Source organism: Montipora capricornis, chromosome 2 (genome assembly GCF_036669925.1).
Source record: "Montipora capricornis isolate CH-2021 chromosome 2, ASM3666992v2, whole genome shotgun sequence".
NCBI lineage: Eukaryota > Metazoa > Cnidaria > Anthozoa > Scleractinia > Acroporidae > Montipora > Montipora capricornis.
The window spans coordinates 54502079-54519578 of NC_090884.1; the positions used below are offsets into that span (position 1 = coordinate 54502079).

The following is a 17500-nucleotide window of genomic DNA, read 5'->3' on the forward strand; positions in this document are numbered from 1 at the left end:
ATAAGGCTGTGTTCCTCCATAGATACTACTGTCTCCTTCTTTGCCGTGCTGCATATACGGTACAACATGTCGTGCATAAGGGTAATATTGGTGGTTCATCGGTAATTCCATGATGGTATAGAATGGCACGACGCCGAAAATGCAGGGTCACGCGTACGGTTCCCGGAGCAAATGCAACCTCGTTCCCAGGGCTTTTCACTGCTCTTGGCGGTGAAAAGCCCTGGAAACGAGGTTGGAGCAAATGGTATCTCTTGACTTGTGTCTTCCCTTACATTGACCGCCACGGAGGAAAAGGTAGGATGACACCTTGACTTCTTCTGTGATCATGTTCCCTGGCTGACCACGAGGAACGAGTATCGGAAGTAAGTTGGCTTGAGCATCTCTTATTACTTGAGATTCGATTAAATCGGAATACACCTAGATGGTTTGAAAAACTCCTATGGAGAGCAATCCCCCCACCAACTCTTCTTTTCTGACAGGCGTTGTCGTTGTCCTCACAAGAAGGACGCTATGTTCTGGACAAGGTGTCCGATTTGGTACAGCTGAGGAATGACCGTACTTTCTTTCTCAGGTGAGTGAAGCATTCAAATGAACGCCGGGTGTAATAAAACATTCGTTGGATCAACAATGTTATAGCGGGTAGCGTGCATATTTAATGATATTTGTTCAAAACGTTGTGTTGAAAGAATGTTTGATTTCGATCAAACATTTTCTCCAACACACAACCAATGTTGAAGCGTGTAACCGCCTATTCAACAATGTTTTTAAGACCAACCACAGTAAGGGCCCAGTCTCCAATCTGAGAACCATGAGCAATGCAAAATGGCGGAGGTGGACCTTTCCAAAGCACCAGCACCTCCTTATTCGCTCCTAGTCCCCTACATATTTTTGTTTTCAATACGAAAGAACTGTTTTGGCGTTTTTCTCACTTTCTGTAACTCAAATTCGTAAAAAGTGTCTTGAAACCTGTCATCGTCTGCTTCCTTTAAACGATACACGTGCGGGTCGCACGGAAGTCGCTGAGCAACAGTGAAGGTTTCCTCCATCCAGGATGGTAAGTAACATATTTTCAACATGCGTTTATGCTTTCTGATCTTGACTTGATCTCCCAATTTGAATTTATACTTTGCTGGCTTTTTGAATCTTTCAACCACTTGAGTCTTGGTTTCTTGTAGATTACAAAATGGTGTACATTCTCCTTTTTGAGGAAGGTTTGAAAATCCTTGTTTTTAAATTCGTTTGCGGCATCTGTTTGCAACTTGCGGCTTCCTGAAAAATGCTCTCAAATACCACCACCAACGAGGCACCCGTTTTTTTATTTCAAGGGGACCACCTACACCTACCTGGTAAGAAGTAGATACTTGTATCCTTTATTCCACCCGGCGACTCAAATGTTCGAAGTCAACCAAGTCCGCCTGCCATTGAGAATCTATATCAAACACAATCACTCGGTTATGACGAACGTGCTTTCTTGAAGATTTGTGTAGGGTATAGCCAGGTTGTTGCCGGAGCCAATTGGGTACTTGCCTGCGCTTCAAACCATAACGACGCGCCGCACGACTCCTCCCAAAGCGGATGGTCAATCCACTTCATAAGACAATTTCTGTAAAAGTTGGTTCGTCTTTTTTAGGGTCCTCGTTTTCTTCTTCCTCTTTTGCATTTTCCTCTTCGTGATTGTCGGTGACATCTTTCATTTCGATGTGAACTTCACTACCGCAACAGGCAACTAAACATCTCTTTCTCTGACATATGTACCCTGCAAGCAGAGTCTCCTTCGATCTTCCTAGATAAGTCGGGAAGAGGAAAAAGACTCTGCCAGCCGCCTCAACATTTCGTAATGAGCATGCATCAAAATTCAAATTTAGTCGGTGTCAGTCACGCGTGACCACTAACCACAAACCACAAAACGAAAACAAACAGTCAGGATATTTTCGAACAGCTCTGGCAAACACACGACAACCAAGGAATCATTGCATTCGAAACTCAGACTAGTTTCTGTAACCGACATATGGAGGAAATACTCATGGGAATTTAGACAGTTAAAAATTGCCAAGCTGTTGTAAACTTAAAAAAAAAATGATAACGCGTGGCGATTGATCATGCGCAAAAAAAAAACAGGTTTGACAAGTCGAAACTGGATTGACTCATCCATTTCTTTGGATGAGTGGCAAATCAAAGAATGTCGAGGCGGCTGGCAGAGTCAATTTCCTCTTCCCGACTTATCAAGGAAGATCGAAAGAGACTCTGCTCGCATGGTATGACAGTCTACGTTAATAGCACACCAGCCAGGGCTACTGCTTAGTATCTGGCTAGTGCTTCTCAAGTTGCCTCCTTCCTGCCCAAAACGAATTCTGGGTAATTCTGCCATTCATGATCAATGACAAGGGAAGACGCCCGATTCTCCTTTTACAATTTTTTTTTAAATAAGTGTCGGCAAGAGAAAATGAGGGGACAGAGAGGGAGGCTCCCGGTCCAGCCCTTGGGATATGTCATGTCCGCGAAAGTCATTGTTCTGGCGGGTCTGTCTTCCGAGACGTCCGTATGCAGGCCAACCTCGGCCTGGTGTTTGAAAGAAAAGCAAAGATTTTATGTCATGGCGGACGAAGTGGACTTGACGTCTGCATGCGGACGTCTCGGAAGACAGACTTCCGCTCGTCTAAAAATAACTTTCGCGAACATGACATATCCCGACCAACGCCCTGAGCCTCCCTCTCTGTCCCCTCATTTTCTCTTGGTGTCGGGCCACCCAGTCCTACCAGAAAAGTACAGCATGCATTGAAATTTTTAGCTTTCAAAACCGTTGCCCATATCGTATCGGTAGGTCCTGGAATTCATCCACAGAAAGGCCAGAGACAACTTCACTCGTGAACTGCCATGCTGTCTTACAACACGCAAAGCCTTTTAGGCGTTTCAGTCTGCATGAAACCATCTCTTACCTCTATCTGGAGAACACCAGACACGCGTGGTTCTTACGTTACGAGTGCGTTTATGCCTTTACGATCAACTGAAATGTCAATTCCTGATAAAAACCAGCATCTCCTCTTGCTAGGGTACTTATCGGAGAGCCAGATCATTTCCCCATGCGCTGACGGAATATTTGAAGAATAGAGAAAAACGCAGTACCTCCAGACGCTGGAGTCGTACTAAACGAATCATCCCGGGATTTCGGCCCGTGCGATCGCTTTCTGCTACCGACCTTCCTCCCGGTAGGGCATGGAGGGAGAGATATGTCGGCTCCCTAAACAATATATGAGTGTCTTTTTTTTCTTTCAATAAAGCGTTTGAAATGTACGGAATATATGTTTGTTATATTTATGTCGACACTTATCCCCGGCCTTGATATAAAAATATTGCTAAATAGAGCACTTTGCATGTGGTCGCACTAGGTTTGCTGAGACATGGAAGTCTCAAAAAAGGACAACTACAAACAGGTTGCATGGCGTTATTCGCCCAACAACGTGGCTATTTCTTATATCATCAACGAAATCTATAAAAAATGCACTAAATTAAAGCCATGTTCAGCAAAGGTGCGGCGACAAAAAGCGCCAAGGCCAAAGAAATGTGGCAGCCCCACCAAGACCACGCAAAGAGCACGACGATACTTGGCAACGCGAACAGATAACGTGCCCACGGCCGGAGAAGCCCATGCCTGAACTACAGCCGCAAGCAAGAGTGTATGTGTGAGAAAAGAGAAAATGGAAAAGTACAATTAAATGGCACGTAAATAGCAGCCCATGACTGACCTATAACTTGACATTGCCAACTAGGAGGGAAAATTGTAACGGCAGAAAAAACAAATGTACCGTTGAAAAGTCACTGCGGAAGTGGAACAATCAAGTGTACTGACTCGCTGGTAGCAGCCCATGCTTGAACTACCATGGACAGGGTTCGCACTAACGCTTTTGGTGTTTACATTGGACATAAAATCTGTCATCGCGTGCTAAGGACCTAAGAACCTAAAGATAATAAAAACCGATGTCCTGCCTCAAAGCAGGTCATATCTTGTCTAATGGCCTTAAAATAACATTTTTTTGTTTTTCTTCTGTCACAACGTCAATCAAATCTGAAATACAGGAAAAAATTGGATTTTTGCAATTCTGCAAAGACAACACGTGTTCACAGCTAGCTACAGCTATCGGTTCAAAATTTTAGTCACCGGTTTCCTCTACAAAAGTTTTATCTGGTCCTTATGGCGAATTTTAACCCATACCAATGTACAAATTTGCACTATTCACCGGATTATTCTCAGTATGGAGATGGCTTGTTTTCATCCTTTGGTTTGCAGATTTTCTTCCAAGACTCGTAGCCTTCGACCTCGCAGCTGTCTTTTGACCGGGCTTTTTTTCAAATATCATTTATTTCGCGTACGTGCGACCTCCTTGATTCCCGTGGAATAAATCCCGCGACATATTTGTGGGACAACTTATGACGCGCCATAAAAAAAAGGGCACAGTGCGACCCCTGCCCCAAGGCGTCAATGAAAGGCTAATGATAATTGCCTATTAAGAAGTATCAGAAACCCATAAGGGTTGAAACATGTAACGCACGTTCACAGCTTCCGAATATTCAGTGCGAACTGATTTGTTGAATGTTTCAGTGCTAAGTACCATATTTGGAAACCCCTCGCTCTTGTTGTTCCAAATATGGTACTTAGTAAATTGAATATTCAGAAGCTTGTTTCCCAGCACACAAGGGGCCGTTACACGTTTCAACCCTTATGGGTTTCTGGAAGTATGTGATTATATTAAACCCCGGGGTAATTTTACAGAGCACGTAGCAGCCCATGCGTGAGCTACGTAAGGCGTATAAAGATAGCATTAAACAATAGAGCTACTAACTACGAACTTATTTCGCAAGCAAACGCTCTGGGTGGATGTAACCCTTAATTAAAGGCATCCCATTCTGACTTCCAGCGGCCAATAGTGAGAATTTGTGAATCAGAGAAACCTTTTTCAGCCGCATGCGATGCAGCCCCGATTCTAAAACTGTAACCTTAAGTTTGTATCGACGGGTATCAAGGCCACAGAATGCCAAGCAACGTTGCAAATCAGTATTGAATTGATCGGCCAGCACCGATTTCCTTTGCAATTTAGACATGACCAAATCCTGATTATGTAAGGCGCATTTCAGAATAGGAGACTCGAATGGAACGCGGTTGCTAATAAATTGTATGCGAAAATCATAACGAAAGCCATGGACCAAATATTTAGCTAAATGAGACACATAATCCTGGAGCAAAAATTCAAGCCGATCCACCTTTACTGGCGTGACCGGTGAGGTGAACAGAATTGAGCACGCCGGATATTCCTAATTTACGGGGTCGGTTGCGCGTGTGGTTCCCGGACGCGGAACAGTAGCAGCTGCATATGCTCGTAATTGCAGCCACTACAGGTTTTGCAGGCATGAAATGTCCAGCAAGTACCCTTGGGAAAGGTGCGTGAAGGAGAACGCGGTCGAATGTCATGGGTTTGGTTAGCGGGTGTTTTCCCGCAGGAATTCACCATCGCCCTGAGCCATAGTTCCCAGTGAATTTGGTCCCATGGGTGTTCTTCAGTGGCTGACTGCCTCAGGAAACGAAATCGCTCGTCGTAGAAAAGCCACTCACCCGACTTAAAGGCAATATCGCGGACTAGTTCACAATACTTCAATAATTTTGGAGCATCCCGGGGCACCCTTTCTACATAAATTGCTACGAAAGTATTAAAGGCAGTTACCCACTGGGTAATGGTCTGCACCTTTTTAGAGGACTGCACGGGCTCCAGATGGAGACGGTTCTGTGAGAAAATAGTATTCCCCGGCTAGAGTGATAGTGCGAACATTTCAGTCGGGGGCCCAACGCTCAACAACGCCCCAAAGTCTACATATTCGTTTTGCCAAATCCTGGCTTTGTCTTAGCATTCACGCGTGATCCCAGAGAGATGGCGATGCTGGTAAATAATTGGCGGGGCCGATCTGCGGTCTCAGACAAGGTTCAAGATGATTCGCGCGTACCTGAAACTCCCGTGAGTGCCGTTACCTCGTCGTCCATCGCCTGATCATTTGGGTGTACAATTGACGTGGAAGGAACTGGGGTCAACTTGTCATTGTTGCTGGAACGCCGATTCACTAGGACAGCATTCACGGCTTCAGTGACGGCCACAGAAATAGTAGTTACCAGAGCCTCCACATTTACTTGCATAAGCCCGGAGTCGTTATTGGCTTCAGAAGCTGCAGATGAAGCCCGGGGGGGGAACATCAAAGGAGACCATCTGGGCGTGGCTCAAGCTTTTTGTGACCTCTAAAGGAGACCAATCTGGGCGTGGCTTTAGCAAATTTTGACCTTGGCGGCTTAAAATATTGGCGCTTTGCCCGGAACACCCTAAGCGAGACCAGAATCCAAAATTTACACCCCTAAGCGAGACGACGAGCATCCCCGTCTGTTTCATATGGGAGTTCCCCCCCCCCCCCCCCTCCCGGGAGATGAAGCCAGGGAGGGCGTTGTAGGAGCCACTTCAGGGAGCTCAGAAGGACGTAACCACTTTGAGCGACGAAAATTTGTGCCCAACGTGCGTTTCTTGGAGGCATAGATGATGGTGCTAAGCTAATTAAAAAGGAGGCGTGAGAGCTAATCTTACTCTATTGATTAGAAGTCAATTAAGAATCAACAGATGTCCCGCATCTGGTTAACTGATAAACTGGGCTATCGGAAAACGTATCAAAAAGCCGAGTTTCATAGCAGTGTGAGAAAAAACAGCAGCCGAGTGCATTGGACACACCTATCCTACTCGGTGGTCGAAAGAATTGTATACCCATATGGCTTTTGTAATTAGCTCACAATAAAAACAACCAAAGCCGGTATAATAAATAACATCGGGCACACTGTGCCATCAGGTGGATATCCCCACATGATATAAAAAGTTGTGAACAGCGTGGAATGTTGCAACCAAAAAGTCAGCAACGTGTAATTCCAACTGAAGGCTGATTCATTAAAAAATATATATTCATCGGCTTGGTGAACATAAACCGCAAGGAACTGGCGAACCAATAGCAAATAAATAGCAAATCTTTTCAATAATGAGAGATTACTATTGGTTAAATGCCCTCATTGTGTAGGGAATGCAGGCATCTTAAAACGGCCCCTCTGAGGCTTCTAAAAAGTCGATAATGGCCGCGCGAGTTTAAATGAACGCCATCGCTGGAATAAAGGCTAACCTTGGTATTCCAAAACCCCCTATGCCTCCAATAAAAAGAGTAATGGAGTGACTCTTGCAGTACCTTCCAGTATTTGATTTAATATAATCACGAACGCGTTTATTATACGTGGGGCTCGATTCTCGATAAACAGTTTGGCAAACGCAAACACATTTGAGCTGAAAGCGGTCGTAGAGTAAAGTTACTAAATCCTCAATAGCAGAAGCTATCGACAACGGGTCAGTGTGTACGAGATCGTTTGATCCCCAAGGACAATCTGGGGCAGAAAAGACTCAACCACTGTTAAATCAAAGGCTCGAGTTCTACCGCCAACATCATGCCATCTAATTTCGCAGTCTTCGGCAATGAGAAAATTGGCGTTAAGGTCGGGATAAAAGGTAATAAAGTCCTTTAAACGGCGGATAAAGGAGTGGCCAATAATCAATACCCGAGGTGGAGCCATGGAAAGCGTTTAGCGAGAATGAAGCCCTCTAAAAAAGAACTTAAGCAGAATAAAACTTGCCTGAAAAATCTTGATAAGCCAATGTACAGCTAAGAGCGCCAGTCACAGAGATCGCAATCCCTTAATCTGCCCTGATCTATGATTGGCTCATTTTTGTGGCTGAATGTATCTGTAGTGACCCGAGGAGGTCAAAGTCGACGACATAAATAGCATCATTTCTTACAGGAATAATGCCCCCTTTTCTCCGTCGAAATTTGTACGTGTTGTTGAGCTGGGGTTGTGTTCAAACTTGCCTTTAATGTATGCCCACCCTTTCTTTGTCATCCATGAAAACTTGTACGTACGTCACTTGCATCTCATTAGCCAAACCCTAATTTATGGGAAGACATGGGATGCACGTGTTATTACTGTAACACGTGTCTCTTAGGGTTACTCTGCGTTGCGTCATGCTCAAAGTTGGCCCTAATTTATGCACGCCCTGCGCCATTGTGATCGTGATTATAATATATGCACAAGGGATCAAGGTTTTAACTACTCGAGTAGTTCAAGCCACTGAATATTAATACACCTTTAGGGCAATTTTTTACTACCCTCTGGTTCATGAAATGTTTAATTAATACTAGTAAACTAAATAGGTTGTGCTTGGTCATCGTGGTAGTCGTGCTTCAATGTGTTAAAAAAGAGCGTCCTCTGTCTGTCCTTTAGGGCGCGTGGAAACGATATAAACAGCACAAAAAGCTGGCCAAATGTGCAATGTATTTATATTGTTTTTTCTTCCTTTTTTTTTTCCTCTGGCAAATAAATGAAATGAAAAAGTATATAGTTGTATCCGGTCAGGAATCTGATTTTGACTATGTTTAAATATTATAACGACCAGAGAGCGAATAATATGCGCCAGGAATCAACCTACACGCATAATAGCAAGCGTTTCCGTGGGGCGCAGAAGAAAAATATTGACCGAGCAAAAAATGGGGCGAGAGCATTTTTTGCTCGGTCAGAAAACCCCACGGAAACGCTTGCTACCCAGGCTATATGAATAACAACGGACACATTCCGAAGTGAGTGCGATGGAGGCTAACGCGTTCCGGCTGTGTGTCTTTTCCTTGCTTTCCCTCGGATTGCTGATTTCGACAGGTTCGTATGGCAACTATGTCTTATGACGTGTGTCCTGATAACAGTTTTTCTTTTAAGTCTTATCTACACGAAAAAAAAAACCCAAAGGTAGCTGCATTACAACAAGAGGAGGCATTTCATATTCCGAGAAATTCAAATTCAGCTAGGTGGCCGACTTAGGTTTGCCACCAGCATCAACCCAATTTATTAATCGAGAATTCTATATGTAAATCGAATTTGAAGCCTGTTTTTCCTTGTTATAAAATGCTGCAAATTTTGCAGTCGTTCCACTAATGATGCATGAATGAATAAGTGTTGGTAGTGATTCAATCATCCCGTACTTCTTGGAAGATTGAAAACTATAAACCTGTCTATTTATATTAAAGAAATAAATATGTTATTCACCAGCCGGGAGGTCCGTATTGGGAAAAACTATGCCCGAGGTCTTGGATGCGACCGAGGGCGGTACTCAAGACAGATGGCACAGTTTTTCCCGATACGGACCCACCTAGGCTGGTGAATAACATGTTTATTTTTTCTTAAACCTGAAGAAATGCTTGCTCAAAAGAACCCGAAAAATTTAAGGCTATAATTATGGCAAGATTCAACAACAACAAACAGTTTATTTGTACGACACGTAAATAAAGATACATGAAATAAGTAATAGACTTAATAAAGGTACAATGCCCCTTAAAAAATAACTAAGAATCTTATCTAGCTAGGAGATTCTCCCTAAACTGATCAATTTTCTAACGAGTCAGATAGTATAGAAAACAGAGGTGATGCAAACTAAAGGTAGAGGCTTCATCGAAATACTTTTATTTGCGAAATGACGAAAGGGATTTACAAACAAACTTTGAAACATTTTTTTTTTATAAAACTCTGTCACGATCTGACACCTGTCAATTAGAATGAACAACAGTTCAGGTTGTTAGTGTGGCAAACAAACTCAAGCTGAGTGACTACACTCCTTTTATGTTTTAACTAGACCCTCCGTGAGGGTACACTGGGTTGCCTGTGGTACGTGCAGCCCCGGAGGTGGGGGGGGGGGGGGGGGGGACACCCATATGGAACACACGGGGATGCTAGTCGGAAATTTTAAATTTAACCCCTGAAGGAGACCATCTGGGCGTGGCTCAAGCTTTTTGTGACTCCTAAAGGAGACCAATCTGGGCGTGACTTAAGCAAATTTTGACCTTGGCGGCTTAAAATATTGGCGCTTTGCCCGAAACACCCTAAGCGAGACCAAAATCCAAAATTTACACCCCTAAGCGAGACGACGAGCATCCCCGTCTGTTTCATATGGGAGTACCCCCCCCCCCCCCCTCCCGGGCTTGCAAAAACAAACCAAAAGGTAATTAACAGGTCCTCACACGTTCGTACGACGAAACAGATCCTTTTCTGAGGTTAAAAACCTGGCTACTGGCCTAACTCTTCTTCCTACTTTCCCAACCGCGAGAAAACCGCGGTAAATCAGCCATCGCCAAAAAATGTTTTTTTTTTCTCAAAAAATATTTAAGTTAGGGGGAAAAAATACATCATTTTAAAGCTAAGAAAATAAGCTTTTTAACAGCATATAACTTATTTACAGAAAACTGAAACATTTTATAAAAGCGAAAGTTGAACGAAAAAATTTAAGAAAAATAACAGTAAAGTATGTTTTCTAGGCAAAATTTGGTCATTTTAGCGTTGATTACGAATTTTTGGATGCAAAACTAATATTTTCTGCAATTTATCTGCCTTCTTGGACATAAATTCGACCGAAAACTGATAAGGCACGAATATTTTTAGATTTTTAGGAATAATAGATAACGTAGTTCAATGCGTAATGTGATAATGCGATAAAAGTGTCAAATTTGCGACCCATTGCTAACGGCAACGGAAGCGATCGCATTACGAATAATTAACCTCTGTTGCCAAAAACCACTCAAATAACCGGTCAGTGTAAAACGCAGACTGCAGACTGCAGACCAGGGATAAAATGCAGACTGAGGGTAAAATGCAGACTGCAGACTGTGGGTCACTAAATAAACAATGAAAAAAGAGTTATAAGAGTGTTAGTAGCCGTTTGTACTTTCACACTGAAACCCCAACACAGCTCCTATCGCTTTGGTTGCCCCACCGCATGTTTTATCGAACTCTGTAAGAATTGAAGCTGTTTGAATCCTTGTTGTTGTTTGAAAAAGGACAGTTTCGTTAAGTGAGTTGCTTTTAGGCAAAGAAGTCACCACCCCGTAATTCATATGCCCAAGATACCGGGTTTTTGTAAGTTTCTTTTTCTGTCAAGTGTGATAAAGTTTGACAATGAAATGAGCGAAGTCAAAACAAAGATCACAATCGCCCAACTCTTGTTTATGCAAAGTCAAAATTTACTCTCCAAGACGTGTACGACGTGATTTATCACCAGGTAATTCCATCATTTTGGAAATAGCAGCTACTTTATTATTCATCTGCGTCACAAGTTTTCACTGATTTTGGGGCTCATTTTGTTGAAACTCAAGCACGCTTCCAACAGGCCTGTGAACCCTTCCTGCTTACAGAGCAATACTAAAAAACTTCTCCCATATCACATTTGAACCTTAAGCTCGAAAATTCAATACACAACATGATATTATAATTCACAAAGGCAGAAAATACCACAGAATCCTTTTCTAGCGAAAATTTTATTGAAACAAACAACATATTTGCTCTTAGAGGCGAAAACCTCTTCCTATTTGATTGCGTGCGTGAAGACAAGAAACTCAATTGTGTCAAATTACCACGTACTTCAGGTAAATACTGCTCACTTTGATTTCGTCTCGACGGGCGATAGATTGTTGTCGAAGTCCAGTACTCGTCGCTTTTGAGATTCATGCCTAGTTTATCCAACTGACTTTCCATTATTGAGCTCCATAAGGGTATATTTTGTTTAAGGATCCACTAAAACGCCATTCGCGTTGCATGACTTTCGACGCCATTGCAGGATAAGTTAATGATTCTACTGTGTCCACAAGAGAAATCTACGCAGTTCCACTACCCTCTCGATCCTAAGAAAATACGCGCAGAAGGCTCTATACACAAAGACACTACTTACCAGGGGAGTGACAGGCAAGACTTTTACCGACACGGAAAAAAAAAAACAAACAAAAAACAAAAAAAAAAAAAAAAAGAAAACAAACAAACTAAACGTAGACCTCGACTGGGTTTGCCCATAGGCAACCCAGTAAAAAACTACTAATTTTGGACGTATGGCTGAACGTACTTATATATTTTTGCGACATGAGGCTCAAAACGTTCTTAAGATGTTCTTAAATTTACATGGTATAGTATTTCAATAAATCAACGCAACCTATCAAAATGCTTGCTCATTATTACAAACTGAGATGTGTATCATGCAATATAAGTAAACCATTGTTATGTTTATACAAAATATGCCCTGAAGTGTTTGGGTTTATACATTTTATTTACATTAACTTTATGCTCTCATTACTGGGTTGCCACATGGCAATTTGGTCTGAGAATAGCCTGCGACCGAGCTCCGCAGTTGGGGTTATGGAGCGAAAAGGAAGGTGGCGAAAAAAAAGTGGCGAGTGAAGCGAGCCGAGCGAGGGACTGAGGGCGCAGCATGGTTCCAGGGTAGTCTGACAAAATGACTTTAATTCGGTTTTTGCCGTGTAAAGAAAATGGAAAATTTGCGCAATAGGTCTTTTCTACTACTTCCCTGCTTAGTATTGTCTTTGTGCGTAGAGTCTTCTGCGTCTTTGTGTGTAGATTCATCTTCTTCTCAGGGAAGTCGCAACCCGAGTCAACCACAAGTCACGGTTTTCGAAATTCGATTGTCCTTACATTTGTTATCTTTGATCATCATCCTCTTTCCTCGCGTTTAAAAAAAAAACAAGGTTTTCACGTAGTTTTATTTCCATGATTTAGCCCTTCAAAAGATGTTTGCTTCACGACACGATCGTCTCCGTCGGCAAAAATCAAATTTTTGGGTAAAGTCTTTTCCAGTTTTCCGCGAAAATTGTCAGTGCCCGATCGGAGGTAACGCAACTTTTATTTTATTTTGTACCGATTTCGAAGAAAAAATTCCTTACCTGTCAAATGATGAGTTAATGAAGGACTGCTACTTTTCCCATGTTGTCACATCCGAATTCTGTTAATTATTGGAGTACGGGAAACGAGACCTCTGTGTTGAGCATGTACGGCGGTTACTTAGCGACCGAATCCTCACGTGATACTTCATCTACTAATTTTGCTGTTACGTACAACACTGAAACTAAATGGCAAATTCTGTATGGGTTTAACAACAATTGAAGGAATCGAACGCCTTGAATGCATCTTCTGTGTTTACTGAAGTTGCATCTCAGTTGTCTGGCTGTTTACATTTATTTTGTATTCAACTCTGCACAGTCTTCAGGTAAAAAAAAAAATAGGTGGAAATGTGCTGGTGAAGAATTATTTGAAAGAAAGCTTATTGTCTATTTTGTGCTTCATTATTCATGGAAAGGTTCTTCAGAAAAGGGTTTGATCCTGAACTGTGAGAAATTTATTTAATTGCATATGGTTTGTGACACGAATTGTGTTTCTTGTTTGGACACACGCAATTGAAATGGGAAGGATTTTTATTACTCTAATAGCAATATGTTGTTTGTTTCAATACAATTTACGCTGGAAAATGCTTTTGTGAGATTTCTCGGCCGTTGTGGATTCATCGTGTTGCGTAATATTCAAACTTAACTAATTAGCATACCTGGGTTCTGTAGCAGCCGTGTTCTTTCTGGCAAATGATTAATGGGTAGCCATAGTTTTTAACGTCAGAAGAAAAGATTTTCTGGCTTTTTAGAATTTTGTTTATTTGAACTCAACCCTGCATAGTCTTCAGGTCAAAAAGCAATTTGAAATTTGACTAATTCTTGTTAGTCAAGAATTATTTAAAAGAAAGCTTCTTGTCCATCTTTTGCTTCCTTATTGAAAGAAATAGTTCTTCTTGACCCTCTTGACTGTGAAAAAACCCACCGTCCCTTCGTTCCCCCACCCCACCCCCGCCACTAAGGGAGGTACAGCATTGTACAGATAAACATAAAAACGTACTGAGCTCCTTCAACTAGACAAGGCTGATTTTATTAAAAAGTATTATCTTCAGCTTCAGGTAATAGCCCTGGTGTTGAACTTCTTCTCGAGTATGACAGCCCTCTCTACCCGACCGTGTACCACGTGATCAAAGGATCGGTAAATGGAATTCAGGGAGTTTTCCGTGACCCTGAAAGAGCTTTGCTTACGAAGGACGATCGGTTTACTGTGGTCCTGGACATCTCCTCTCCAACATACTCGAGCCGTTCAAACTGGTACGAGTTCCCAGCAATATTTTGCTTCGGAGATGCTACAACCAACTGCTTAAAATCTGCCATGAATGGATCTCAAACTTTCCGCGATCCGTATCTTCTAAGAGCCTCAAGCATTGAGAGACCCATCCCTTTTATAGTTCCTTTCGTGAATTTCACAAACATCACCTTACCGAATGGAAAATCAGTACCGGAATCGGGACTTGTTCATCCGGAATTCAGCTCGCGGAATTTCACTTTTCACGGCGCCTCGTACGATACTACCACTGGAGTCCTGCTGGGATTTTCCGCTTCTTCTTCACAAAATGTGGGAAAACTAGCAAACTTGAAGTTCACTAGGAAGCGCAATAAGCTATTCCATCAACCCTTGACGGACTGCTATTTTGTAGAATGGGCTCCAGACGGGTGTCTTCCAGGTCTGAACATTGTTATGAAAGGTTGGAACATGAAACATTTAAAAATGGCCAATCCTCGATGGCTGAAATTTGAGAAGTTTCCAGTAAACAGGGATCAACGTTTTATGGAGACCATTGATATTTCTGAGTACGGTCTAAAGAGTTTTCTCGTTCCCAGAGGGATGTCAATTGATACCGTGGCAATTGGGTCCGTCCCTTTTTCCCAAGTGTTCAAAAGTGTTAAAGAAACCGTCAAGGCAGAACTTCAGTCTTATGGCATCAAATACAAAGAGGAATCCACAGAGACATTTCAGGCTTCAGCAAAGTACGACCGTTACAGTAAATTGTACTCTGCCAGTTCCTATTCATCTGCAATATCTGGAATGGAGTACAGACTATTCCAAGTTCGGTTTCGCAACAGTTTCAATTTCAAAGCAAGCCAGAACTGGGATGACACATTTAAAAAGGAGTTTTTGGAACTCTTGAAAAGTCAAAATGATGCAAAAGCAATGGATTTTTTCAAGGAATATGGGACCCACTATGTCCGTGAAGCCGAAATGGGAGGTCGTAAGGAGTCCCTTCTAAGCGTGTCGTATTGTGACCTTACAAAAACTGATGAAAAGAAAGCAGATTTCGAGGCCGAAATTTTGATTCCTTACAAGGGCGCTCACAGTGTTTCATCATCTGCTTATTACCGACGGAACCTGAGCGAGTCTATTCGTGAAGCGATAATTTCGGGTCCATTCACAACCTGTCGAGGAGGCAATTCTCTGAATCCTGCTGTGTGTGCCAATGATTTTCTATGGCGCCCAACTATTCTACAGATGCCGTACCCAACGAATTTGGTCTTAGAGCCATTCTATGAATTGACTAACGACTTGCCGATGCAGAAATGGCTTCAGGGTAAGTACAAGGAGTACTTGGTCCTAGATCTGGAAGAAGTGAGGGAGGACTTAAACAAAGAAGCAAAATGCAGTACTAGCGGAGGTGTTCACCATGTTAACGCTAGCATGTTTCTCTTCTCTGGCTCACTGGTGTTCTCATGGCTGCTACACCTGTTGGCTCTGACTTCGGACTTCGTTTAAAACAGTCATGTGAAATTTAAGCGTAGGACAAGTAACAATTAAAACTCAAGCTTAAGAATAAAAGGTCGAAGAACTAAAAAAAAATTGGTTACTAGTAGTGTGCTTGCTTTGAAAATGGAAGCTCCCGGGTTCGAGACCCGTTCTCATCACTCGTTGAATATGATCCTGGTTGTCCCAGGTTCAACTTCTCGGCTGGCATCGTAACAACCAAGTTTCTCTCTCAATTGAAGGATTATTCTCAATTGTCAATTGCAATTTGCTCCAAGTGAAGTATTATCGTTCATTTTGGACACGAAAAATTTGATAGGGATCATGGGAAATGAACATTTCTTAAGCCGAACCATAATGTCTGGACTCGGAGGACTGGAACCTGGGGACGTTTGATTAACAACCCCTTCACTTAACCACGAGACTACCACATCACTACTTACGAGGACGTCCTTTTTATTTAAAGTCAATAATTTTTCTCTTCAAATGCCACTGTAAACATGTCTTAAAACCCGCTAAGAAGCAAGCTCACACTGTGAAAAATGTCGGTTACCAAACTTCAAGAGAAAGCTAACCATCTTAAAATCAAGCCTTAGACATAACCATTATTCAGCAATAATTATATATCTATACTTATTAGAATTGATAAATAATCGGCACGCTTACCATTTTGGTGATTTTTAGTGGTTAAATGGATAACAGCAGTTCCTTCAAAGTGGGTATTCCGGGTTCAAATCCTGTCCTGCGACTACTTTTACTTTTTTGCTTATTTTCTGCTACCACAAGTCCTGGGACAGACTAATATAAATGGAGGATATAATTCTTCATTTGGAGCAAACTGACAATGAAGGATGATCCTTCATTTGGCGGAGAGATTGTGTCGATTTTAAATGCATGGCCAACTGGTTTGCAAACTGGATTCTTAGGGTGCGTTCGATTGACCGTATTCTGGAATAGGAATACATGGAATAGAGGTTAGAAATCCTTCGTTTTTACGAAGATTCACATTAAAATTGTCAAAAACCTCCTAAAATGATATTTTAAACATATCTTTATTATCCTTGTTGCTTCGAAACACCACGTGCCGTTTTAAATTACTCCACTGGCGTATTCTTATTCCGGAATAGGGTCAATCGAACGCACTCTTACTGGTCTTGAAAAGCTGCTATGGGGAGAGGTCATTTAAGCCGATGACATGTGATTGTTTGTTCGTTTTTGTAAGTTATTACTGTAATTACTTTTTACCTCGGTAACGCTAAGCCATAACAAAATTTATTATATCTCTCAGATAGTACGCGCGCTGTAATTGGCTAAATTAGCGGGCCGTATTCTACAGTACGGCCCGCTGTACAGCCCGCTAAATTTAAAATTTCGACAAAACATCATCTAGCGAGTTTTTCATGTCATTTCTGTTGCATAAACTTGTACTGAAAACTGTTTGAATCTTGCAAGCAACTATTTCAAACTTAACAGCCAAGAAGATTTTATTAGTTTTCGGGATTTTGGCACGGCATTCTTTGGGGCAGTTGAACCTTCCGCTTCACTTTGACTAGTTTCCTTGCCCGCGCGCCGGTTAACCTCAGAGATATAATAAATATCTTACTAACCTCGTTTTCTCGGTCCGTACTGTAAGTTACGGATCCTCGTTTTTTCCCGTTGATTTATGGCCCGCGCGCTTCGCGCTTGGGCCATAAATTAACGGGAAAAAACTCGGTCCGTAACTTACAATACGGACCTCAAACTGGGTTAGTAAGAGGTATTGATTTACAGGATTAAATTGTGTCAAGAGATGTGTATTTATACTGATTCGTTTTTACTTCGATTTGAAATGATTCAAAAGAGTTTTAATCCGTATTCACCAGCTCTTCGAAGCTCTTCCTCCCAATTTTCTCGTTTCTTCTTTGCAAACAAGAGGGTGCTAATGGGGTTAACAGTTAACTTACAATTGGCCAAAAAAATAGTAGT

At 42.1% G+C, this 17500-nt stretch overlaps 1 protein-coding gene across 1 annotated transcript; it reads left to right on the forward strand.

The window, feature by feature from the left end:
* The first annotated feature begins 8693 nt into the window (after positions 1-8693).
* Positions 8694-16005, forward strand: LOC138038123 (uncharacterized). The gene is made up of 2 exons (XM_068883947.1): positions 8694-8767; positions 13869-16005. Exons 1-2 carry the CDS (start codon positions 8701-8703, stop codon positions 15545-15547), a joined length of 1746 nt encoding a protein of 581 aa, XP_068740048.1. The 5' UTR covers positions 8694-8700; the 3' UTR covers positions 15548-16005.
* Positions 16006-17500: the final 1495 nt, after the last annotated feature.

Bases quoted from the DNA above. Each gene is read 5' to 3' on its own strand.
- LOC138038123 (XM_068883947.1), top strand. From the start codon at position 8,701: ATGGAGGCTAACGCGTTCCGGCTGTGTGTCTTTTCCTTGCTTTCCCTC. The intron at 8,768-13,868 runs GTTCGTATGGCA...TATTATCTTCAG, and splicing joins CGGATTGCTGATTTCGACAG to CTTCAGGTAATAGCCCTGGT.